At 42.3% G+C, this 13,325-nt stretch overlaps 1 protein-coding gene across 2 annotated transcripts in view; it reads right to left on the bottom strand.

Annotated features, from left to right (window-relative positions):
• The window catches only part of SLC4A8 (solute carrier family 4 member 8), an 83,453-nt gene that overhangs the window by 51,792 nt on the left and 18,336 nt on the right, over positions 1–13,325 (bottom strand). For both annotated transcript variants that reach the window (XM_005570893.5, XM_015430939.4), the window contains exons 3-5: positions 4,662–4,808; positions 4,039–4,174; positions 2,570–2,730 (exon numbers count right to left, since the gene is read on the bottom strand). In XM_005570893.5, the coding sequence (XP_005570950.3) occupies positions 2,570–2,730; positions 4,039–4,174; positions 4,662–4,808 (444 nt within the window). The remainder of the gene's footprint in view (positions 1–2,569; positions 2,731–4,038; positions 4,175–4,661; positions 4,809–13,325) is intronic.

The raw sequence follows: 13,325 nt of genomic DNA, 5'->3' as shown, positions 1-13,325 counted from the left end.
AGGGCATAGAGTAGGGGGAAGCAGCTCCACTAGGGTCATTGAGGTGCAATTTCAGCTTCATGTCTGAAAGTACCATTTGATGATAGTGACTGTGAAAAGTTATACTTTATTCATGTTACAAATTATTATTATTGGGCATAGAAACTAGTGAGCACTAGCACAACAATTTTTACAAATGAGGAAACTGAGGCCCAAATGCTAGAAAATTCTCCAACGTCTTACATCTAGCAGTTTGCAGAGCTGGGATTCAAATTCAGGACTGTATAATTTGAAAGTTCACATTATCACCTACTTTGTTCTGTCATCTGCCAAATTTCCCCTACATTCCCTTCCTCCAAGATTTTAACATTGCTGTAATTGTCAAGAAGAACTATAACTGTAGAACTCCAAAGGGATATTTAGAAGAGGAATCTATAAGAAAAATTAAGTTAACTAACCACTCACCCCAGACAATTACCACCAAGTATCACCTTTAAACCTATCAAGCCCAACAGAGTTGAAGGGGAAAAAAATCTCAATACCTAGGGATAAGTGGCAGTCAACATAGCAGTTATCAGTATGGGTTCTGGAGTTAAAGGCCCACATTGTTTCCCTGTTCTACCACTTTCTAGCTGTGTGATCTTGAGCAAGGTATATAATCTCTCTATACCTCAGTTCTTCATCTGTAACATGGAGCTCATATTATCTGTCAGAAGGTTGTTACAGGAAATTAAACGAGATGATATAGAGAGAGTGCTGACTTTCCTTTATGCACTTTACTCTGTATCACTAAAATATTATGAATATATTAGGTACCTGATGTGAAGAATCATAGCACTTTACTTCAGTCCTACATACTACTTCAAAAGCCTCCCAAAAACCTCAACCTATCCTCAATTTCTAATTCCATCCACGACTATCCAAGTACTAGAAGCAATAAATGAGGAAAATCTATTTCATATTCAAGCTGAAGAGCCATATTTCTGTATTTTTAACCTTTATATTCATTGGTTCCTTCCCCCGATATTATAATCATGCTTCAGGACCCTTCATCTTGGGGGAAAAAAAAGAACATCCACCTCATGTCTCCCTCTATCTCTCTTATCACTTAAAGTTATCAGGAGAAAAATTATCCATCCCTTAACTGCCACTGCCCACAGTGCAGGTGATCTCACCTGAACTACTGCAATAGCCTAATGCATTTCTCCCATCAATTCACCCTCCATATTGCTGTCATCATTATCTTTCTAATATGCAAAATCTGATTGATCATCACCCTGTCCAAAACTCTCCAGTGACTGCTGTTGTTTACAAAGTTTTAAACAGCTTCAATGGCTCCCAGGGATTCTTCTCCCTAACAAACAACCTTTTTAGGGACATTCATAGGATTTCAGACAAATAGTCAAAAGTTAGCAAAATGTGACTCCAATGATGAACATGAGAATTTCATTTTTCCCAGGCAAAGTGATACTTCTGGGGTACAAAGAGGGGGATCCAATGTCCCATCAGTGCTTACCCCTCCCCTGGGTCCTCCTATGATCCCAGAGAGACAGAATGACTCGGATACTTGAAATAGAGAAAGATTTGGAGAAATATTTCTTTAACCTGTCCAGCCAAACAGAACCAATTCAAGGGAAAACTCACACCATGCGCCCAGGTGTTTCTCCATGCAGGCCCCAAACACAGTAACTTAACACTCAATCACTTCAGGAAGAACAATTAGACATCTCCCCTTCACATCTTACTGAAGAGGTAGAGGCACTCTGGCTCAAGTTCCTGCATATCTGCCCTAGATGCTATATTTTAAAGTCTTTAATTCTCTTTACTCCTTTTTTCCACACAACTTCCAATTGTCCCTTTCTCTAATTATTATCAAGCATGTCTCTGTTGTTGCACTTATTTTAATTGTCATTTCCATGGCTATTTCCCCCACTTGAAGGTGAGCTCCTTGAAGGCAGGAATCATTTCTTTCTTTTTCTTTTTTTCTTTTTTTTAAGAGACAGGGCCTCACTCTGTCACCTAGGCTGGAGTGCAGTGGCACAATCTTGGCTCACTGCAGCCTTGACCTCCCAGGCTCAAGTGATCTTCATGCCTCAGCCTCTTGAATAATTGGGACTACGGGTATGAGCCACCATGCCCCGCTAATTTTTGTATTTTTTGTAGAGACAGGGTTTCACCATGTTGACCAGGCTGGCCTGGAACTGCTGAGCTCAAGTTATCCACCCACCTTGGCATCCCGAAGTGCTGGGATTACAGGTGTGAGCCACCGTACCCAAGGGGACTTTATTCCCCCATGCCTAGCACATTACCAAGTATATAGCAGATACAAAATAAAACATTTGCTGAATAAACAGACAAATGGAAACTTAACACCATGTCATTTGAATCCCATAATACACCTGTGAAGTACGTAGAGTTGTTTGTTAGCCTGAAACACTTCCCACAGTCAAGGACATTGAGGCCTGGAAGGTTGTGGCTTGCCCAAGGTCACACAAGCCACTGTATTCTTTCTGCCACACCACACTCTTTTTTTTCCCACTCTTCTTAAATTTATAAGAAAGTTTATCTGTGTTTCCTTCCCCAACCTTACCTGAAATTTCTTCTATGCTATTTGCACGCATATCCAGAAGGACTGTTCCATTAATAAGGCAGCTCCTTAGCTCAAACAGGCTGTGCAATGAAAGGGTTGCCACGTAAGGCTTGCTCCAGCGTTCTCCTCCATCTTCAACATCTTCTTCAAACTTCAGCCACCTGAAAGCATTACAAATAACTAGATGCCAAAGATAGAAAATGAGGAATTTTTAAGAGAGAATCTTCAATGTAAGCCACAGAGGAAAATATCTGGATAGCCATACTGAACATTGTAAAATCTAATCTATATGTTCAGGGTACATTGATAAGTGAAAAAAGCAGGAAATAGAACACTGCAAGATTGAGTATAGTTTAATTCCATTCTCATTTTTAAAAAAATTTTAAAAGTCAAATACCTACATGTATAAGACACCAAATATTACATTCCTCACTAACCCTGCAGCTGTGGAATTACAGACAATTTTTTTCTTCTTTTTGCTTGTCTTTATTCTTAAACTTTCTATAATAAGCATGAGTTACCTGTACAATTAAAAAAATAGATTTAATCTATATCATTTGGACATACTGACAAATCACATTAATAAAATGATATATTTTTTTTTATCATTGTCCTATGTGACCTTTAGTGTTCAGTTTTCTGTGTGACCTTTAGAAGTCTGCCAAGATGGAATAACAAAAGACTGATTGCCTTTTCACTTAGTACCAGGTCAATTGGCCTGTTTAAATCTCTCAACCCATAACATTTACAATACAGCAGGCATCCAGCAAGAACTGTTTCAGTGAGAGCTGAAGCCACACTTTCCTAATTACCCACCTCGCTCCTTCCTCGAGGCTCAGGCATCATCTGTAAGGTTCACTGGTCAGTTACTAGAGGAGCCTAGACATGTCCTTGGTTATCCTGAGGGCTCTTCTGGGATTTGAGTCTCAGAGAAGCATAGTTATTCTATAACCACTCCAGGAAGCCTACAGTCAGGCTGGATATAATCCCAAGGGTCTCTATGAGGTTGAATTGTCCCAGAGGAAGTTAAAGTCTCAAAAACTCTGTGACTGCCGGTGAATTTGAACCCTATAGTTCACTTGCAGAAGAAGTCTGGACCTATGCTGCGTCTGCTAAACTAGGTCCCCACGAAGGTGGCCCTGTCTACATCTTCTAAGCCAGACCTATAATAGTACCAAGATAGCCCATAAACTTACTCTGAGCCCCAAACAAATGAGAGGGGACCCCTGACTGACTATCCCATGTTATTTCACCAATCCCATGCTCCAGGTCAACTGGCATAGATATCACCAAAGATATCATAAAGATGCCAACACCAAAACTCTCCATGGGGGACGCTGGAATGTCAGTCCCCGTGTCAGTCACAGCTTCTCCCAAGAAGAAATAAGGCAGGCAGGCCTGTCACTTGCTGAAAGGTATACATTTGCCTACCCAAGCAGATCTTGATGCAGGCCATTTTAGGGCCTTACCTGGCTGTTTCCTTCCACTCAGCATCTTCTCCCTCTTTCATACAGATCTCATCCAGCTCTGTAAACAGCTCATGAGGCACATGCTCTTCATCTTCCTCGGTGCCAAGAATGAACTGAACACGCTGAGATGGTGTGTCTAGGAAATCAACCAAAGAGAAAGGTCTGCTCTAGCCTCACACTTAGAACAGAAATAGCATTCTTCCCTACCTAACAATTTTAGGAATATATATAGACAACGAATGCAGAAGAAAAATATTTCTTTATTCTCAGAGGAAAAGCTACTCTGTAGAAGTAGCTTCATGGGAGGAAAAATTTATGAATGAAGACCACTTGAAGAAAACCCACAAGAAACTGGAAAACTGGTGAATTTTGATCAAAAAGATTGGCTAATTCTCTAGCAAGGGATTTTACCTATTACGGTATTGATTTTAGGAGGTCAGAACTGTGAAGTTTTCATGAAAATATTTTTGCCTCTTAGAGGCATTTCTTCTTGGAAGGAAGCGCTGAAAATCCTACAAAAAGGCTCAAGAATCAAGACCAGCTTCTAATGTCAGTCACATGTTCCCTCAGCCTCCCCATGCCTCTGGGCCATGGACACCCGCCCTGTCTCCCAAGGCCATTACCGTGGGCCAGGGCTTCCAGGCCTTCCTCCCCCTGGCTGGCTCCTTTGCCCCGCCCTCGTCTCCGGTGCTTCTGGCCATGAGTGCGGTGGTGCCGATGGCTCTGCCGGCCAAGCGGCATCCGAACTCCCACATATAGAGTTCTATGACCTGGAAAGAAGCAGAAGGTCTGTGGAAAGAACTCCTTTAGTTAAAAAAAGAAAAAAAAAAAGCCTAGCATAGTTAACAGAAAAAAAATATCACAGTTCTTTGGTCTGGTCACACTCTGGAACAACAAAACTTCAAAGACTTCCAGGAGTAAAGATATAGAGATTTTGGAGTTGAAGGTCTCTTCCTTTGTCCTGCACATGCCTGCAAACTTCACAGAGATCTTGTGAAGACTGAAGAAATAATGTGATTTCCAAACTGTAAAGGCTGATTCAGATGTTATTGTTATGACAATGACAATTTGACTGAGTGATTTTTTTTTAAAGGCAATGCAGTTGCTCTATGACAAGTGTGGCAGGTCTTGGCAGAGAGGCAGTTTAGAAAAGTGGTTAAGAGCACAGGTAAGGCTCAAATCAGCCCACCTGGGTCCAAAACTCAGTTCCATCATTCACTTGCCATGTGACCTTGAACAATTTATCCAATCTCTCTGTGACTCATCTTTAAGAAGAAATATTAAAAGCTTAGCATTTAAACTCACAGAGTTTTCATAAGCAATAAATAAGGTTATGCATGCAAAATGCTTAACACAATGCCTGGAATAAATTGTAGCAGCCTAGGATGTATTCATCCTAGGATCAGCTTCCATTATTTTATTTTCTACATTGTAGCACACACAATCTAGAACAGTACTAAAAGAGACTAGTTATAAGTCATGAGGAGGGTGAGGCTAGGGTTAAAAAAAAGACATTAAATACTGTACGGAGAGAGGGGAACATGAGAAAATAAGTGACCCAATATTGTTCCCTCCCTAGTTCCTCTGCTCCTATTCCTTCTTTTCTTTTCCTCCTATTCTTTTCTTCTTGAGACAGTATCTCACTCTGTCACCCAGGCAGTACCTGGTCATATCTCACTGCAACCTCGAACTCCTGGGCTCAAGCAATCCTCTACCTCAGTCTCCCAAGTAGCTAAGAATACAGGTGTGCACCACCACACCCAGCTAATTTTTCAATTTTTTGTAGAGACGGGGTCTGGCCACGTTGCCCAAGCTGATCTCAAACTTCTGGCCCCAAGCAATCCTACTGTCTCCACCTCCCAAAGCACCGGGTTTACAGGCAGGAGTCACCACATCTGGCCTCATTCCTTCTATAAGCCTGCTTTTGTTTTGATCCAGATTTCCAGGTCTCTGTCACCTCTACCTGGCCTCCCCTTGCCTTCTTGCCAAACCTGAAGCCCAGAATTTGGGGCTGCTGATGCTCCCATGCCCAAGGCACCATGCCTTGGTCTTCTCCCATTTCTGCCTGGTTACTGCTGCTCAGCACTCTAGATCTCAGACCCATTCCCCACATCTTCCACCAAAGGAGCTGTTCTAATCCTTAGCCACTGTCTTCAAATCCACAACCTTATCCACTTTCCTTCCTGCTGAGAGCAGGTGACATTGCTTCAGTTCTTTTCTTTTCTTTTCTTTTCTTTTCTTTTTTTCTTTCTTTTTTAGATAGGGTCTCACTCTGTGGCCCAGGCTAGAGTGTGGTGGTATGATCACCACTCACTGCAGCCTTGAACTCCCAAGTTCGAGTGATCCTCCCATGTAGCTGGCACCACAGGTGTGTACCACCACACCCAGCTAATTTTTTTGATTTTTAGTAGAGACAAGGTCCTGCCATGTTGCCCAGGTTTGTTTCAAACTCCTGAGCTCAAGCGATTCCCCTGCTTTGGCCTCCCAAAGTACTGGGATTACAGGTGTGAACCACTGCATCCAACCCTCACTTCAATTTTTCCTGAGAAGAGACGGAAGAAGTTCTTCTCTTCCTCAGTCTGGCCCCCTCTCCTCTGCCAAGCTGGGTATGTTAATGAGTATGACTCTCTATCTCATTGCCTCCCACCCCTCTAATGTCCTGTTGCTTCTGTTATCCTCAGTCTCTCCTTTCCATCCATCCCTGCCACAGGTTTCTCCTGACTTCTTAAAAAGAAACCTTCCTAAGCAGTGCTACCCTCCCAAGCTTCTGCTGTTTCCTCTTTCCTTCTCTATCAAACCACTTCCAAAAACAGACACAGCCTGACTCCCTTTCCTCACCACTTCCTTGTTCCACAGCCTCTGCATATGGCTTCTGATCCCAGTCTGTGCTGAAGCTTCCCTCGTTAGGGCCACCACACCACTCATTCACCAAATCTCTATCATCTTACATCTCTCTCAGCTTAGTTCAAAAGACTTTCTTGAGAGCCCACACGTTGCAGGCAGTATCCAAACCACCTGGATGCTCTGGGTTCCCTGAGCTCCGGTGCCACTGCCCTCCCCTGGTTCACTTGCACTACTCTGACTATGCTGCTCCATCCCCCAACAAATCACCAAAGGAAAGCTCCTCAGGTTTCTGTCCTTGGCCCTTTTCTTCTCTCTTTTTAGTGTTAAACACTCTTCTATTTTCAAAGTTCACTTCTGCAAATGACCTTCAAATCTCTATCTACAATGATTAACATGTCACAAAGCAAACTCACCATCCTCCATCTCAAATCGGTCTTATACTCATTCCATGTTTCTGTTCATGGCCTTGCCATTTTCTCAACTTCCTAGGCTTGAAACCTGAGCATTACCTTAGATTTTCAACTCTATTCCCTTTCTCTCTCACTGTACTTTCTATAGATTAGGGCCATCAAAACTCCCACTTTGACAAAGTAGGGGCCCCTTCCTGTCTCTCACATTAAATTAACCCTGCAAACAAATCCTCCTAGTTACAGCTCTGATCATGCATGGCTCACCCATATGAATTTAGGACCTTCATGCTCAGTACTCAATCTCCTTTTTAGTCTTTTATACTTTTAATACAAATTATACATTCAGTGGGAAAATAAAATGAAAGACCTCTCAAGAATTGAGTAATGAGCTCAAGAGAAATAAAATGTAGAAATCCCGGACGGGCGCGGTGGCTCACGCCTGTAATCCCAGCACTTTGGGAGGCCGAGGCGGGCGAATCACAATGTCAGGAGATCGAGACCATCCTGGCTAACATGGTGAGACCCCGTCTCCACTAAAAAATACAAAAAATTAGCTGGGCGTGGTAGTGGGTGCCTGTAGTCCCAGCTACTTGGGAGGCTGAGGCAGGAGAATGGCATGAATCTGGGTGGCAGAGGTTGCAGTGAGCAGAGATCACACCACAGCACTCGAGCCTGGGTGACAGAGCGAGACTCTGACTCAAAAAAATAAAAAATGAAAATCCCACATGCTCACAGAGAATCAACATTCTGGGGGGAAAGAAATCTAGAGATGTATAACTGCCATGTACCTCAGCAACCAAATGGCCTGATTTTGACTCCATCTCCTCCTCATGGCCTTGACTGCTGTACCCACCATCACCTCATACTCTTTTCTCTACCAGAATCAAACTGCTATTCCACAAAAGTGCCAATGTTTTCTAAACATTGGCTTGGCTCACTTATTCAAGATGCACTGCAAATACATCTTCCTTCTTGGTATTATTTCTGATTTCCCCCATCAGATGTGCTGCCTCATTCCTTTAAATTCCCAGTGCCAGGCCAGGCACAGTGGCTCAAGCCTGTAATCCCAACACTTTGGGAGGCCAAGGCAGGAAGACTGTTTAAGGCCAAGAGTTTGAGACCAGCCTGGGCAACTCAGTGAGACCTCATCTCCACAAAAGGTATTAAAAAAAAAAAAAAAAAAAAGATAGCCAGGTGTGGCGGTGTGCACCTGTAGTCCTAGCTATTTGGAAGGCTGAAGTGGTAGGATTGCTTGAGCCCAGTAGTTCAAAGCTGCATGAGCTTATGAGCTATGATCATTACCACTGCACTCCAGCCTGGGTGACAGAATGAGACCCTATCTCTAGATAGATAGATAGATAGATAGATAGATAGATAGATAGATAGATAGATAGGCAGATTCCCAGCACCCTTGGTTAGCGCTTTTCTCATGTACTTATTTTTCTACTTTGCATCAAAGTTAAGCAGCTATCTCTCTTATTATCCACTCTTCACTTGCAATTTCCTCAGTGTCCCAAGTTAGACCTTTCTCTCAGAATGCCTACATAATCAAGCACAGTGTTTCACATATGGTCATTGTTCCACAAATGTTCAGCAAATAGAATATCTCCTAAGTACCTCCCTGCAGAGCATAAGCCCTTAGGACCTCCTCAGGAGTACATAATCTGACCTAAGAGGGCCTCTGACTCTGACCTGAAAGGGGCCACAAAAGGAACATGTAACCAAAGTGAATGTGTTTAGGGCAAATAAAGTACTCACCAGGGCATGGGGAGGCTGATAAAGTCCTAACTGACCTGAGAATGGAGAGCTTCATCAGGAAGACTTCCCCGAGAAGGAGACTTGATGGGAAGAGTTGCCAACTCTTTATCTTCTTCTTTTCCCAGCAATGGGGTTTCCTAAGGCTGCACTCAATTTCCTTGATAGTGCTCTCCACTTCCAAGTCAGGTTAAAGTGCCTTGGGTGCCACTCTAACACCTTTCTCTATTTGTCTCTCCTTTTATTTGACCTCTCTGTTTTCCAAATTCCAAAGTGATAAAGCAAAATAAAAAAGAAACAGTAAGGATTAGAGGATAAGATGATCAGAGATCTGCTAGAATGTTAAGAGGCAGGAGGATAAAATGTTTAGTATCCGGTGGAATTGCACTTCTTACCCTCCTGTCTCAGGAGAGTCTTCTGTTGCCTCGTGTATATCTCAGGTCATTTTTAACAGGCAGATCTCTGAACATAATGGAGTCATCTTGCAACTTCATAGAAACAGAAATATAGAGCCAGAGGAGGTCATCTGCTAAGATGTGGGATTCCAGACCCTGACATTATCAGTATAAACTATAAAAAGCATATAGAGTGAAAATACTAAATTGAATACCATCTTAATAAAATATCATTTGTTAACTCATTATGTTCCATTATAGTATGTTAATGAAATCCCTGTAGCACACTACTGAGACCAACCCAGGTGGCATTAGCAGCAGACTAGAGTCAAGCAATTGTGCCAGATCCTGTCCCAAGGGCTGGGGATACAACAGTGAACAGAACAAAGTTTTCAGGACACATATTCTGGTTGGAGGAGGTCAGAAATGAAAACAAACAAAAAAAACATTTAAATATTGATTATTACTACGAACCAAATACGGTGCAATGCTAGAGTGTCTAGGGAAAGGGGTAGGATGGAGAAGGGAGACTTTAAGATGATTAGAGGGGACATCTGAGTGATAAGAAGGAGAGGCCATAAGAAGACCTGGGAGAAGAGTGTTCCAAGAAGGGGGAAGATCAAGTGCACAGGTCCTAAGGTGGGAATGTGCAGAGCTGGTTCTGAGGCAAAAGGATGGCCAGTCGGGCCAGGACAAGGTAGAAAAGGGAAGGAAAGGAGATGTACAAGGACAGAAAAACAGGCAGCGGCAGTTCATGAAGAATCTATGGGCTGTAAAAAGCATAATTAGATCCTGAACAACCACTTCAGGCCAGGCACAGAGGCCCACACCTGTAATCTCAACACTCTGGGAGGCTAAGGAAGGAGGATCATTTGCATTCAGTAGTTTGAGACCAGCCTGAGCAACATAGCAAAACTCCACCTCTATAAAAAATAAAAAATTAGCACAGGCATGGTGGAGCATGCCTGTAGTCCCAACTACTTGGGAGGCTGAGGTGGGAGGATCACTTGAGCCCAGGAGGTTGAGCCACGATCGCACCACTGCACTCAGTCTGGGTGACAGAGTGAGACCCTGCCTCAAAACAAAACAAAACAAAATTTAAAACTAAACAACCACTTTGGCCTCTAAAATGATGACCTGGGTGTTGTAAAATCTAGTACAGCTAGATAGAGCTGGGCTTAGGTTAAGAACAGCCTCAGTGAGAGGTGACTTTCAGTTCTTCAATAGAGACATCCCAACCATGGGTTTCTTCTTCCCAACAAATCCCGCAAAGGATTACTGGCCAGGCTAGAACCTCTACTTCTCCTTGCTCCTTGAGCCCATTCCAAATACTTCTACTGGGCTCACGCTGGTATATGGCTAGTATTATTTAATTTTAAAGGAGAAATTGAGGAGGCAGTGATTGGATATTAGAAACTGCATTATTAGATTCCATGTTACTGGTTTACATTACTCACTGTCACTATTAAAGTAAAACAAGGAGGCCAGACCAAATGACTTCCCGGGCTTGTCCAGATGATGGCTAGTCCAGGTTCTAACGTTCAAGTCCTGTGAAAGTTTCAGGCTAGGTTATTCTTCAGAAAAGACACGATGGCCCAATTGTTCTCACTGTCCTGACTTACTACTGCAGAAAGGGACCACAGAAGGGGCTTAGTAAATGTTTGCTGACTGAATAATATATGGTTTTGCTTGGTATCTAAATTCCCACTATGTATGTTTGAGGCATAATGGGGAAGACATCCTGTAGATGCCTTGAATGGTTCTGTAGGAAGTAAGGTAAAGCTTACTTTAGTACAATCAATTCTCATGAACATTAGCCAATCACAATGCCTGCCTTTTGAAAATATCAGAGAGACAGGCAAAAAAGAAGTCAAGTTCGGCAGGGGGTCAGAGCTAAGAAGGACCAAGTGGCTGTTAGAAAATCAGGCATCATTTTATAGTGTGGGGGTTCTAAAGCAAGGATTTGGATTTTGTGAGAAAAATTGGCAGAAAAGATGACAAACAGACACTAGGAAATGAATATAGCACCAATAAAATCCAGTCCATCTAACTGGAATCTGGCCATCCAGTGACTTCATTAAACTAATTCTGTGGTCACTTTGTTGGCCATTCAACCGCTCTTTGCCCCGCTCTTCTACCTACCAACTCGCCCAAATCCCATTTCTTCCCATCTAACTCCCTATTCTTTTTTCCAAAAAGGGTCAAACCTAGTCTTTTGGAACTATCTGCGTGCAAATAAAGTATTCCAATTTAGTAAAAATTACGGGAAAGATGTAATTTTACTGTATATTTAAAAAATAAGTACATATACACATGCAGAGAGCAATCTTTAGTGAACTGGCAATGAATCATGTGAAGCAGGACAGGAACCATAGGTTTGACCTACCCTGCAAATGGAGATTGGGCCTACCAAGGTACAATGCAGTACATGCACAGTTTACCCAGCACTCACACAGAGCTCATTAGCACATACAACAAGGTGCTCAGCTCCTCTGGGCTTACAGGTTAACTCAAGCCCAGAAAGTGTTCTGTGTGACAGAGCAAGACTGACTCAAAAAACAAACAAACAAACAAAAACAAAAAACCCATATTCTTGGACTAGAGGTTGTTGTTTAATATAAATAAATAAAATGGGGTAAGGCAGTGATTTATAGTTTATGTCATGTGGGCAGAAGGTATGAAATAAAGGGGAAGGAAGACCTGGAGATTTTTTTTTGCACCCAGCACTCACACTGAGCTCATTAGCACATACAACAAGGTGCTCGGCTCCTCTGGGCTCATAGGTTAACTCAAAGTCAGTAACTGAGGAGGTGAATCTCACATGTCAAGCAGCTGTAAGCCTTTTTAAAAGTTATAAATATGACCAAATGGCTCTTACCCCTGTTAAAAACATATTAGAAGAGTTCATTAATCTAGTAGTTAATCTGGAATAATGATCTGCCGGAAAAAATGGAAAAAGCCATTCCTCTAACTAAAGCAACTGCCTCTTGTTCCTCTGGGACTGGGAAAGTCCACTGAAGCACATCATGGACTATTGCTCTTCTTGAGTTTATCTTTGGAAAGTGTTCTGATGTTTGCTTTTGACTCTTCCCACATATTTAAAAAAAAAAAAAAAAAAAGCAACATAATGGCTTAATCCAACTTCTCTTACTGATAGAATTAATTTATGCAAAAAGACCCACACTTAGAAAGTTTCTAACAATGTGCACAGACTAAATCTCAGAAATAGTTCTTAAAATGGGGTAAGGATAGGCAGGCATGGTGGGACATGCCTGTAGCCCCAGCTACTTGGGAGGCTGGGGTGGGAGGATCACTTGAGCCCAGGAGGTCAAGGCTGCAGTGGGCCAAGACTGGGTCACTGCACTCCAGCCTGTGTGACAGAGCAAGACTGCCTCAAAAAACAAACAAACAAAAACAAAAAACTCATATTCTTGGACTAGAGGTTGTTGTTTAATATAAATAAATAAAATGGGGTAAGGCAGTGATTTATAGTTTATGTCATGTGGGCAGAAGGTATGAAATAAAGGGGAAGGAAGACCTGGAGATTTTTTTTGCAGCCACAGAACCTTGTATCATGGCATGCATATTGAATCTGAACACAATTTGCTTCTGTGTTCCATCAAAATGGTACTCATTTTATTCTATGCCTTCAAGAGATAACACTACCCTGAGAACAGCCTCATTGAGTCCTAGGGCTGCCTTCAGAGTGAGTCTGGGTGGAAACCACAGCACAGCCAACCCTACAGCAAATCCCAACTTTCTCTTCTCTTCTCCAGAGCTGGTCTAGAAGCACATCAGGCCTGAGATCTGGTTCTAGCTTGTCCACTATTTGCATGTAATGCTTTTTTTTTAAGTGTTAACATAAATAAGCTTCTAGTTTTCA

This window comes from Macaca fascicularis, chromosome 11, assembly GCF_037993035.2.
Source record: "Macaca fascicularis isolate 582-1 chromosome 11, T2T-MFA8v1.1".
Classification (NCBI taxonomy): domain Eukaryota; kingdom Metazoa; phylum Chordata; class Mammalia; order Primates; family Cercopithecidae; genus Macaca; species Macaca fascicularis.
This window is presented reverse-complemented; position numbering and strand designations above follow the sequence as displayed.